This window comes from Misgurnus anguillicaudatus, chromosome 10, assembly GCF_027580225.2.
Source record: "Misgurnus anguillicaudatus chromosome 10, ASM2758022v2, whole genome shotgun sequence".
In the NCBI taxonomy this organism is placed as follows: domain Eukaryota; kingdom Metazoa; phylum Chordata; class Actinopteri; order Cypriniformes; family Cobitidae; genus Misgurnus; species Misgurnus anguillicaudatus.
Genome location: NC_073346.2, coordinates 24,050,940 through 24,063,776, shown reverse-complemented (window position 1 = coordinate 24,063,776; position 12,837 = coordinate 24,050,940). Strand labels below are relative to the sequence as shown.

The 12,837-nt window shown below is 36.7% G+C and overlaps 1 protein-coding gene across 1 annotated transcript in view; it reads right to left on the bottom strand.

Annotated features, from left to right (window-relative positions):
- Positions 1-12,837, bottom strand: part of itga8 (integrin, alpha 8) — an 84,254-nt gene that overhangs the window by 62,675 nt on the left and 8,742 nt on the right. Inside the window, exons 6-11 of the mRNA XM_055210602.2 lie at positions 10,232-10,277; positions 7,557-7,682; positions 7,046-7,090; positions 4,116-4,159; positions 3,404-3,460; positions 2,507-2,559 (exon numbers count right to left, since the gene is read on the bottom strand). Coding sequence (XP_055066577.2) covers positions 2,507-2,559; positions 3,404-3,460; positions 4,116-4,159; positions 7,046-7,090; positions 7,557-7,682; positions 10,232-10,277 — 371 coding nt within the window. The remainder of the gene's footprint in view (positions 1-2,506; positions 2,560-3,403; positions 3,461-4,115; positions 4,160-7,045; positions 7,091-7,556; positions 7,683-10,231; positions 10,278-12,837) is intronic.

Genomic DNA, 12,837 nt, shown 5'->3' with positions numbered 1-12,837 from the left:
TCATTGGCCCTCTGGCTTGTCAATCACTGCCATTACGTTTCTTGGGAGAGACGTGCGCGCTCCAGTAACGTTACACGAGTGACGCATGCGCATAGCGCATGAAACTCCGTCTTAAGTTTCGGTTTGTTTTCATTTTCGCTCCTGCTTTCCTCCTTGAATCTGCACCATGGAAGAGAAGAAACCCGAAGGAGGACGCAAAAGAAAGAGTTTTTAAGTCGCTGAGAAGAGGAGAAAATTGGCAGAAGAATGTTATCTAACCAGAGTCGTTATTGGAGAAACATTTCAACACTGGAGAGCAATGAAGGAACAGAGAGGTGTCAGACGCGCAGGTCGCAAAAATTCTCTTCGACAGGTAACAGTGATTATTCTTTCTTTGTGGAATAATTATTGTTGTACTGTTATTCAGGTATATTGACGTTGTTCTTGTACTGTAGTTGTAAGTGACCAGGCTGCTACACGCTAGTTGAAATGGGAGTAGCGTCGACTGATCTAACTTTACGTCTTATGTGTTTATTATCATATCTTTTCACATAATGAATCCACTGACGCGACACAGCATATGCCAGTGGTAAACAAACACTCGTGTTCAAATACTCGTGCACGAGTTATGGAAGGCGTTTCCTAGATATGAGCTGTGAAGGAGGGAGGCTGTTCTTGCGCATGCGCTTATTTAAAAAACTCAGTAACGGTCTTTGGATTCTCAGTCGGCGGAAACATCCTCTTTTGCGCCTTTAACGTAACATCCAAGAGCGCTGATCTTTGACGGAATAATAACTTCCGATTGGGGATTCACAGACTGATTTATGAGCTAGTAAACTAATGAGACACACGGAGAGTGTTTAAAAACAGGGCGTCTGTGTTTTTCCATTCAGAGATGAGCCTGATTAGGACCTCCATTCACTAGGTGGCGGAATGATACGAAAGGTGAAGCAATTACAGTGCTGTTATCAGCACAATATCGCATAGCTCTTAGCCAATCAGATTCGAGAACCAGAAAGAACTGTTGTATAATATATTATATTACTTATTGTTTTTATAACAAGCTAATGATGATATCAATCCTCACACAAACCCATGTGCAAGTAAAACATATTATGACCAATTTATTAGTTTTTTTTCTTGTGAGAACATGAAAGTTTTGACTTGTTTTACTAAGACATTAATACCTCCAGGCTTTGCATTTACTGTATGAGGTAAAAAAATATTTAGAATATGTTTCCAAGATGATTGACTTAAAAATTTGAAGGACTGACTGGTTAGCATCAGAACAAAGACCTGCAGTTGGATCAGTCACTGGCTGTGTTTAATCGAGCATGTTTGAAATCCAACTATCAAACATGACTCCACCCTTGGCTTTTCAAGACAGACACATTTACAAAGACTAAAAGCACAGATCAAGGAATAATACTGTAACTTTATAACATATGAACCATCAGGGATGGAGTCCAGTCAGTTCATGTCAAACTGACTGAAGGCTATCATGACAGCTTAAATTATAGAAATGGTAAAAATATAAAACAGATGTCATGAATTTGGTACTCCAAACATGAAGGTAGGTGCGCAATAAAACAGTTAAAAAGTTTTTAAACAGTTTAAGCAACTCTCTTGCTCTACTAAAGAGATGTAAGATTAATTTAACCTTGTTATTTGATATCTGAAGGAATCACTATAATTCATAAGCTCTGAGTACCTTTTGGTAGCAAAGATAAACAAAAATGATACATTGACTTTAACACTGGAGATTGATTAGTATGATTTTAAACAAATGAGCCATTTCAACAACTACAGTATAAATGTAATGAGCTGTAATTTGCTCTCTTGGCAGGATATATGTGTGCTGGCTATTGCTGGTTTATCATTTAACTGCTCTGTCTTTATGGAGCTTGTGTATACTGTTTTACTGTGTATTTAACATTAGTAAGAAAGCCTTTTGGTTAATGACATAAACACATGTCAGCAGAGAGCCTTTCAGACAGTAATAAAGAGATGAGACAAAACAAGACGAGACGAGGATAGATGATGAAGAGAGGTAAGAGACAGGACGAGACCGGATGAGATGAAAAAAATTGTCCTCATAATTTTTATATGACTAATTTCAAATAAAGGTAAAGTAAAAACTACAGTTCAGTGCATAAGTCTCATAAGCCAAACCTCATGTGATCCTATTTAGTTCTGCATACAGCTTGTAACTGAGCACTAAATTGGTTAAATTATATAAAAACTAATTATATTGGCAGATATGAAAGTCTAGTTCCATTTACATTATTTATGCATTTGTGCATTATACATTTTACCAGTATGTAAAATGTACACAATGCACTAACAGTTGAGCTACAGTTTAGTGAATATAGACTGCTAAGAATATACGCAAAATGACTTCAGAACTGTCAGAATGCTTTATATGAGAAATCATGGGATGCAAACAGATTATTTGCACATCTTGCATTGGACAAATGTAATTCATCTTGTACAAATTACTGAACATTGAAGTTACAAGCCGACTCACCCGTCTCCATTTAGATCAGTCACTGCAACAGTGTATCCAAAATACGAAGCCATCTGTGAGAAATAATTATGAATTAAATATGTAATGATTCTTGTGCCAGGACCTCAGTGGTGGAGCAATACTGTCCCAAAATAAGTCCATTATTGCAGCAAATACGTCACTATAAACAACCCTTCCAAAGAGTATAGTGTTCAAAAGACTGATATGACACCTTCATAATCATGACATGACGTGTGCCATGAACGTGAAGGAGATTTTATGGACGTTTATGACATTTGTCATTAAGTGTCATTCGTTCAATCATGTCATTTTTAATGCAAAGATGACATTGTTTGAGATTTTTGCTATGACAACCTGACATTACCAAGACAACATAACTGACCACTTTTTACAAGTGAAACAAGTATAATTTGTCATTAAAATGTCATTAAGTGTTAATACTCAGTCAACAGTTTTATAACAGCGTCATGAATATTTTTCTTGACCTCAACTACAGTGGTACAAGTATTATTTGTCATTAAAATGTCATCAAGTGTTAATACTCTGTCAAATAGTTTTATAACAGCATCATGAATATTTTTCTTGACCTCAACTACAGTGGAACAAATTGAACTCGTCATTAAAATGTCAATAAGTGTTAATACTATGTCAAATAATTTTAAATACCTTAACAGTGGTTTACGTCAAGTTGTCATAACAAAGACATCTCAAACAATGCCATATGTGCAGTAAAATGACATAATTAAACAAATGACACTTAATGACAGTTGTCATAAATGTGCATAAAATCTCATGTCATAATTATGAGGGTGTCATGTCTTATCAAGTAAAGTGTTACAGAGTATTTTAAACAAACATAAAACCTTTACCAGAACAAACAGGACTTTAGTCACTCACCTGTTCTCCAGTAAAATTCTGAATAAATGTCAGATTTGTTGCATTGATGATAGCCACCTAAAACACAGAAACGTATGATTACACTACTCAAAAAAAAGCTTTTATTGATAACAGATCGTTGTGTCTGCAGAATATGATGTACAGTAATATAGGATCCGACTATATTACTACCATCTATCCTGCTGATTTAGCTCTTATAATTACATCCAGATTAATCCTAATGGACTTTTAATGTGTATGACTGATAACCTAAATCAAACAAAGCCACATGCCTTGAACATAACATGCAGTGAAAAACAAGAAAATGATAACAATTTATGTGTCCGTCTCACAAACCACCTATCCAGCTGTCTATGATTCTGCTTAAATAGGGGCCAAAGGTGACAACCCCATGTACAAGATAGTACAGCCATAATTGGGAATTCCTTCTAAAACTTTCAAAATCGCATCCAGATGACAAACTCAAATCCACTTACACATGTATATGTTTTTGTATGTCCACACGTGACATTGAGGTATGACTTAGTCTTGCAAAGCATCCAGCTTTCGTTGTTTATTTAAAATGAACAACTAAATCAATACATTTTTGCTGTGTAGATAAGTAAAAAGGCACTAAACTTCTTGAACATCTCACATTTCACCTTCCCCTCTGACCTTTGATTCCTGACCTTACCATCACAGAAACAGAGGCTGTTTAAAATGCTATACTTACATAACCAAAGTTCTGTGCCCCTCGTGGTACCCCTGCTACCAATTCTGCAAAAAGGACATAAACAGTCACTCAGTCAGAAGGTATTTACATGTGTGCATAGGTTTATATTATTTTAGACCAGTAATGTTTAAAGAAACAAATATGTCCTCCAGTCCCGAACCAAATTGAAACACTTTTCCTGTCTTGTGAAGAGTGTGTATGAGTTAATGTTTCAACTCAACCCACTTATCTATCGCATCTCAGAGTAAACAGTGAGGTGAGATTTGTGATTTTTGTAAATTTCCTCTCTGTCAACACCATGTCAGTCACTTGTGTAATATAAATATTTAGAAGACAGAGTCAGATAGGGGCAAGACAGATCGAGAGAGAGATGGATGATTATGCAGATAGCGATGTGGTGGGATGGTTCATGGCTGTCTATCAGACCTTTGTCCCACCCACCTAGATTGCAGAGAGATGCTCAAAATTTGTGTTCCTCCTGACACCCATGAGACTCCTGCATCACACCCTGCATGTCCTCAGCGTTCCTCCCCCACCACCTCAAACCTCCCGCCTTCCTCAACCACAAAATCCACCACAGCAAAAGCCTATATATGAATGACTCCTGACTCAAAGAGATCACTGTCTCTCCCCTCTGGATTCACCACTAATCCAGACCAGACAGAGCATATGTATGAAAAAGCGAGCGAACGAGCAAGCGAACGAGCAAGAGAGAGAGAGGAGGTTAAAAAGCAACGATGATACTGTTTGATGGATGGCGATGGTAATGATTGCTCTGTATGGGTGTGTAAATGTGTTTGAGGGATGACAGGCTGCAGATGGTCTGTTTGTCAATGGGTGGCATTGGGTGACAGAATACTGTGAGTCATCTGTCATTATGGTCTGAGACTAAGGGGTCCGATCAAAGTTTAGCAGGCAAAAAATGCCCACAACAACCACACACAGAGACAAGGCTCTCTCTCATACACTAACAGTACAAAACTATTGAAAATATTCAAATGTAAATAAGACTGAAAGCACACATACAGTAGATGCACACATTGGTTTACCACCCATGCAGAACACAGGGGGAAGAGCCTGTCTATGACGTTATGAAAGTATTGACTAAAGTTATACTGTCTAAAGTAAAATGGTCATAAAAATGGTCTCAAGTCGTAACCGAGGCAGTAGCATTTAAAAAGATTGTACCATTAGGTACAGATATGTATACATTTAGTACTAATATATGCACCTTTGAGATACTGATGAAGACTTGTTGGTTTAACTAAAAGTAAGTGTTCAAGGTGTCTTAAAAAATTAACTTAACGATATTAGCTGACTCAACATTTTTTGCTAAGTTGACTCATATTTTTAAGTTGAATTAACTCAAAATTGTAAGTCAGCATAAACACTTACTTTTTTAAGTTGAACCAATATTTTTTTACAGTAGGGGAGAGCGGGGGCGAAAGTAACACACAGGTGAGTCAAAAGTAACACAACAAAACAAGATACACTGTCAAAAAAAGGTACAAAACTGCACCTTTTTTGTCGCTGGGGTGGTACCCCAAGGTACCGTTTTGTACCTTTATAGGTATATAAACATAATACAATGTTGTACCTTTTGGGGTACATTACTGTTCCTTAAGGATTGATTGTGTACCTTCAAAGGTACAGTTAACTATTTTGTACCACTAAAATTGAACTGGTACAAAATTGTTCCTTAAGGTACACAATTGGTCCTTGGAGTATAATATTGTATCCCATAAGGTACAACATTTCAATGTGTTGTATACCCATAAAGGTACAAAATGTACCTTTTAGGGTACCACCCCAGCGACAGAAAAAGGAACAACTTTGTACCTTTTTTCTGACAGTGTAGATTTTGTGTTACTTGTTTTTATTAAATATACATGACTATGGCCTCGTTAATATGTAACTGCAAACATATTTTGTAATTTATCTTTGTAAAAAATAATGAAATTACATTTTACTTTTAGATGAAACTTCAGGATGTGTTAGAGCACTAAATAAATTGATCAGTATTGTAACACATGAAACCAGAAACACAACGCGTTATAAGAAAAAAATGACTTATCATGGTTAAAAACACATTTCTGCATCTACACGCGGAAAATGGTGAGTTATGGAGACGATATTTGTCAGATCTGTCAAGGGTTTGTGTGCTAAAGATGCTGTCATAGTCTGGGATGTAAATGTTATCAGGGCTCGAAAAAAATCGCTTTGTTACTTTTGTCCCACGTTACTTTTGCCCCGGTTCTCCCCTATACATTTGAGGGACAAATATGCACTCTTTGGTACCAAAATGAGGTACTAATATGAAATCTTCATATGCAAATGTATTGAAAGGGTACCGCCCCAGTGTCAACCATTTTTCTCTTAAAGGGAACATATCATGAAAATCTGACTTTTTTATGTTTAAGTGCCATAATTGGGTCCCCAGTGCTTCTATCAATCTAGAAAATATGAAAAAGAACAACCCAGTAACTTAGTTTTGTTAAACCATTCCATGCAAGCATGTAAAAAAATAAGTCATTGAAATTTGGCTCCCCTTGTGATGTCAGAAGGGGATAGTACCGACCCTTAATCTGTACTATCCAACCACGGCACTGCCATTTAGTGCAGAGATCAGCTCATTTGCATTTAAAAGGACACACCCAAAATGGCACATCTTTGCTCACACCTACAAAGTGGAAAATTTAACATGCTATAATAAATTATCTATGGGGTATTATTTCACCAAAGATTTATTTACATTTTTAAAAAGTCTTGTGAAATGTCTCCTTCAATGTTTACAGTAACTTGCCTGAACTCTTACTATAAAGAAAAACATTTTCAAAGACCCAAGCTTGATCATTCTTTGTCCACCATTAGGATAAATGAATGTATGGAAATCTATCCCGTAAGCATGCAGAAAAAGTTTAGGTTCTCACCTTGTTTTGAGTCACCCGTGAACTCTCCGACCGCTACAGAGTATCCTACCAGGCAAAAAGAGACAACGTAAGCAAACCAGAATTTCTCTGCAGTAGTCTACAATGAATGGAAAACTTAAAGTAGGTATCTAAAGTGTTCAAAACGACGCTCCCTTGTTATTTATTATCAATTGCAGCTGTGTTAAAGATTACATACAAGAGTGAAGATGCTCAAAGGGATTATTTTTTATCTGTGTGTTTAGAGGATATTTTTGTAAGTGTGTAAATCTGTGTCCGCAGTCCCATATGGAAATGTTATCGGTATGCGCAAACTCAGCACCAAACTGAGCTATAGGATAGAGGGTCATGGGTTAACTCAACATGCACAAAAAACATGTGGATGTGAGTGTGTTTATTAAATTGCCTGAGGGCCGTTTCCACTGACCCCAAAATAGCAACTCACTGGCGTCCCATAAAACATCTTTACCTTTGAAAAGAAAACACACACACACACACTCTCTCTCTCTCTTACCTAAGTAACTGTCATCATACGCGTCTGATGCGGCCACCGTCTGTTTCTCTCCCTGAACTTTGCGTATGATAGCTTTTAAGGAATATCCGTTCAATATTTCTGCAACTCCTGCAGTGATCACTTGACCTGTAAGACACAAACACCAAGCAATGAAATAGTTCAGGACAAGTTTGGTATTTTACACGTAAAGCCCTGTTTTCAGATTGTTTATGATGAAATAGAACGGTTTTGACTGAAATTTGGACATATAATGCTGGCCCGAGAATTTTCGGTTTCTGTCGTATCAACCCCCACCCTCACAATGGCTGCATTGGTGCACTGGAACAATCCTTCCTAGAATGCATTGGACTTTCGTTTGCAGGGACGTGGGGCTCGGCGAGTGGTCGGGGGTGTTCACTGGTGTGCTCGCACAGGAATCGCTGCAAAAGATGCTTTCCAACAGGTGTTTTAGCATTCGTTGTAAACTTGTGGACTTATTTTTCCAAACGCTTCACACCCGTATATTCTTCTGTTGAGAGCTTGAATAATAGACACTCCAGCCCAGTTGGTGGCGATAATCCACCTTTGCCAATTGCAAAAATACAAACAACGTTCCCGGCGCGGAGTAATACCGTTCCTCACAGCACATCTAATACAAGTCAATGGAGTTGAACAAAAACTACGATAAAACCTGTTGGAAAGCATCTTCTGCAGCGATTTTTGTGTGATCATATCAGTGAACACCCCTGACCACTCGGTGAGTTTCACGTCTTTGTAAACGAAAGCTTAATGCATCTTAGGAAGGATTGTTCCAGTGCACCTATGCAGCCATTGTAGAGGTGGGGGTGATATAACAAACACCCCAAAATTCTCGGGCCAGCATCATATGTCCAAATTTCAGTCAAAACCGTTCTATTTCATCATAAACAATCTGAAAACAGGGCTTTATGTGCAATATACCGAACTTGTCCTTTAAATAGAAAAATACACCCTGAAAAAGTTATTTTTTGTAAGAAAAGATACGAAAAGAGAAATAATTTTTCATGCATTCAAGGACTCATTTGATCCAAGGACGAAGACTTGATTCTGAAGAGCATTTACAATCAGAAAAACAAAGAGTCATAAACAAAACATGGCAGTGAGATACAATCTCTTTCCATGTCAGAGGCTCTCTGCAATGCTTTCACAATGTTAAAATTTATTGCATCCATCTACACAGCCAATACACAATGGCTCTGAAGAACACAACACAAACACAGATGCACACATTAAGACAGTGGTGACATGGTGGAAAGCGAGTGGAAAGATGTTTGTTTTTCAAGTTTAATAAACGCATTACTCTCTCTTTACTACCAGACTGCCGCTTGACCCGGACCTCAACCATTTATCTCTCTTAATGTGTGTGTTAAGCTGTTTGTAACTGTACTATTCATCTTTTATCGTGCATATGTTCTATATCTGGTGGATAAACACACACACACACGGCATGCGGTTAACGCCACTTATCCTCCCTACAGAAGTCAGTTGCATTTTAACAGAGAGATGATGTGAAAAGGTTAAAATGGTCAAGATGGACCAAGCATGGGAAAAGAAGGGAGGAGAAAACCAGTTGCAGGTCATAACTTCTAATGCATCTGTATTTGTCCACAGCATTCATTTCATGAAAGAGAGAGAGAGAAGTTGTGGGGGGTCTCAATAATGACCCCATATGCATGCATGCTGTAACACATACGACTGCAATTACACAACAATCAACATCTATTATTGTGCGAATACCAGATCAAATCACATATACGTATACATCCGGCCGCAAAATATTTTGCATTGCCTCATTTAGTAGTAACGAAGGAAGTCTCAGTGAGCCCATGGCACACATTTTTGAGTTAGTAAGGGTGGTTAAGTTCATTGCTGTAAGAGATACTGTCTGTAATTGAAAGGCTTCTTCCTTATCAACTTTCTATTGCAGGATAGACCTGTAATAAAATTTAAGCCATTATAGACTCTCCCACTTCATAAAAGCTTTCTCCATTACCACCACTGGCAGAAGCAGACACAGATACTACAGAGCAAAAGTGCCTGTTGGCTATTATAACATGAAAATTATTAGTGTTGCTTTAAAATGTTACACAAAACTGCTCTCAGTCTCACAATTCAGATACCATCGCTGTAGAGATCTCTGTTAACATCTTTCATCGCAAACTGACCAAAATGAGTAATGCAGGCTAAAAGTGATAAAGTTCAGGCGTTGCTTATGAACTTGCTGTCACTGGAATTAAAACCCAATGTGGTCATCAAACACTAAAGCCATTTTGACCTGAATGAGCAGCATATTGACCCCTTAATCTTTTATCATCACAGACACTATATTATCATTATCAGTAATCCATCTCTGATGAGTGACATGTGACAGAACACTCAGCTCTGATTGGCTGAACAGACTCGCCAACGAAACCATTAACGCACTGAGATAAGCTATATGATTATTTAGAAACGGGGCTCATGGGATGAGACGTGTCATCTGTCTGAGAGTCTGTTATTTTGCTCTGAAGGTGGAGGAAGGGTCAACCTGGTCACTGTGTTGGAAAGAGCTGAGATTTCTGAGGTCTAGCGAGACTCACGTCTGCCAATCAGTTTTTCAGTAAAAGACTGAATGGAATGATGGAAAATTTTGACTATATAATGAGAAGAAAAGTTACCTTGCCAGTAGAAGCTACCTGGTCCACCCACAACCAGCGTCCCCTCCTACGAGAGAGGGAAATATGACAAGAAAATTAAGAGGAATAAGATAGAAATATGGACATTAGGAGCCAGTTTCAGTATGGACAGCTGCAGCAGGCATTATCTGCTCAATGTAAGATCTCAAAGTGTTTTAGTGTTTGTCTTTGTGTGCGTAAGGACAGACTTAATAGGCTAACAGGATAAATGGGTTCTGTTTATTTTTTACACAGTCATGAATAACAGAGAAAAGAAAAATAAGATAGGAATATAAGGGAAACAGGCCTCTTCCTACCACCTATCCTGACTGGGTATGATAAAAGAATGGAGAAGACATATAGTTAGACATATGTGACACTGGACCACAAAACAAGTCATAAGGATCATTTTTAAAATTAAGATTTAATGTCAGTTTATATATTTATATTTTGTGAAGGATAAGTCAATATTTGGCTGAGATACAACTATTTGAAAATCTGGAATTTGAGGATGCAAAAAATATATTAAGAAAATCGCCTTTAAAGTTGTCCAAATGAAGTCCTTAGGAATACATTTTACTGATGATAAATACCTTTTTTAAATATTTTGATATATTTAGGAGAAAATTTACAAAATATCTTCATGGAACATGATTTTTATTTAATATTCTAATTATATTTATTTTGACCCATACAATGGATTGTTGGCTATTGCTGCAAAATTTGAAGAGTTTGATTCCTCTGATTGACGCCTTTTTTATAGTTACCGCCAAAATCAGTATTGTATCTGGTTAGTATTAAAAAGTAAATTCTTAATTTTTACACAAAATCAGATATCCGCCGTGTTATTCTGTCTTTTTTTTCTAGATTTTTTTCCCAAAACGCGATAAACACCAGTCCTCCTTCTCTGCAGAATGCAATAAATCTGCTTAACAAATCACAGCGCACCATTCCACACATTGTAAACAACCATGGTGGCTGCTTTGTACTTCGTGATCAACAAACAAACAAAAACAAAATAATACTTTGATGGTATTGATAAACCTGTGGTGGTTTCTGTGGTGGGGAAGAAACGCAAGGCATCAAAATTAATTAATTTACGTGAGAGGCACTCCGGAGACAGAAAAACTCCGGCTGTTGATTGTTTTGACATGACAGTATCAAGCTTCTGTCATGCTAACACATTGACCCCAGGGGATTTAATGAAAAACTCTCCATTATTTTACTCCAACGTCAACGAAAATCAAGCAGGAGCAAAACAACTATTTGAAAATCTGGAATTTGAGGATGCAAAAAAATATATATTAAGAAAATTGCCTTTAAAGTTGTCCAAATGAAGTCCTTAGGAATACATTTTACTAATGATAAATACCTTTTTTAAATATTTTGATATATTTAGTAGAAAATTTACAAAATATCTTCATTGAACATGATTTTTATTTAATATTCTAATTATATTTATTTTGACCCATACAATGAATTGTTGGCTATTGCTGCAAAATTTTAAGAGTTTGATTCCAAAACGCGATAAACGCCTTTTTTTATAGTTACCGCCAAAATCAGTATTGTATCTGGTTAGTATTAAAAAGTAAATTCTTAATTTTTACACGAAATCCGATATCCGCCGTGTTATTCTGTCATTTTTTTTCTCGTTTTTATCCCCAAAACGCGATAAACACCAGTCCTCCTTCTCTGCAGAATGCAATAAATCTGCTCCACAAATCACAGTGCACCATTCCACACATTGTAAACAACCATGGTGGCTGCTTTGTACTTCGTGATCAACAAACAAACAAAAACAAAATAATACTTGATGGTATTGATAAACCTGTGGTGGTTTTCTGTGGCGGGGAAGAAACGCAAGCCATCAAAATGTATTAATTTACGTGAGAGGCACTCCGGAGACGGAAAAATGCAGGCTGTTGATTGTTTTGACATGACAGCATCAAGCTTCTGTCATGCTAACACATTGACCTCAGGGGATTTAATGAAAAACTTTCCATTATTTTACTCAAAGTCAACGAAAATCGAGCAGGACCAAAACATTTTACAGCTGAACGCTGTTAAAAAAGTTCAGCGAAGACATCCCAAAGATAACAGCAACAATGACAGTGTTATTAATATGACAAAGTAAGTGTTTTGATTAATGCCATTAATGTGTTTTTTTATCAAATGAATATACAACGGCAAAGAAGAATGCACATTTATATATTGATTTAATAATTTATAGCATTAAAAAAACACTTGAATTTATTGCATTTTGTGGGGAAAAAAATCAGTTTTTATAATAGATCAAATTATGGATTTGAACTTTTTATGTTATTATAACCTAAAGATGCTATGAAAGTTTGTAACAGAAAATAGTGGTGTTTATCTTGTCACTTTCTTAGTATAGAAAACACGTTTTTACCGAAATTAGTCAAAATGAATTTATTGCGTTTTGTAACTCTTCAAATATACCCGTGCTACTTATGACTGGTTTGGTGGTCCAGGGTCACATATTGAGGTTATATATAGTAGGATACAATAGTCTGAGATCAAAACAAACAATTAAAATCCCCTTTAAAATAAAGTTTTATGATGTAAAATTTCAAGGTCACCAATTAAAT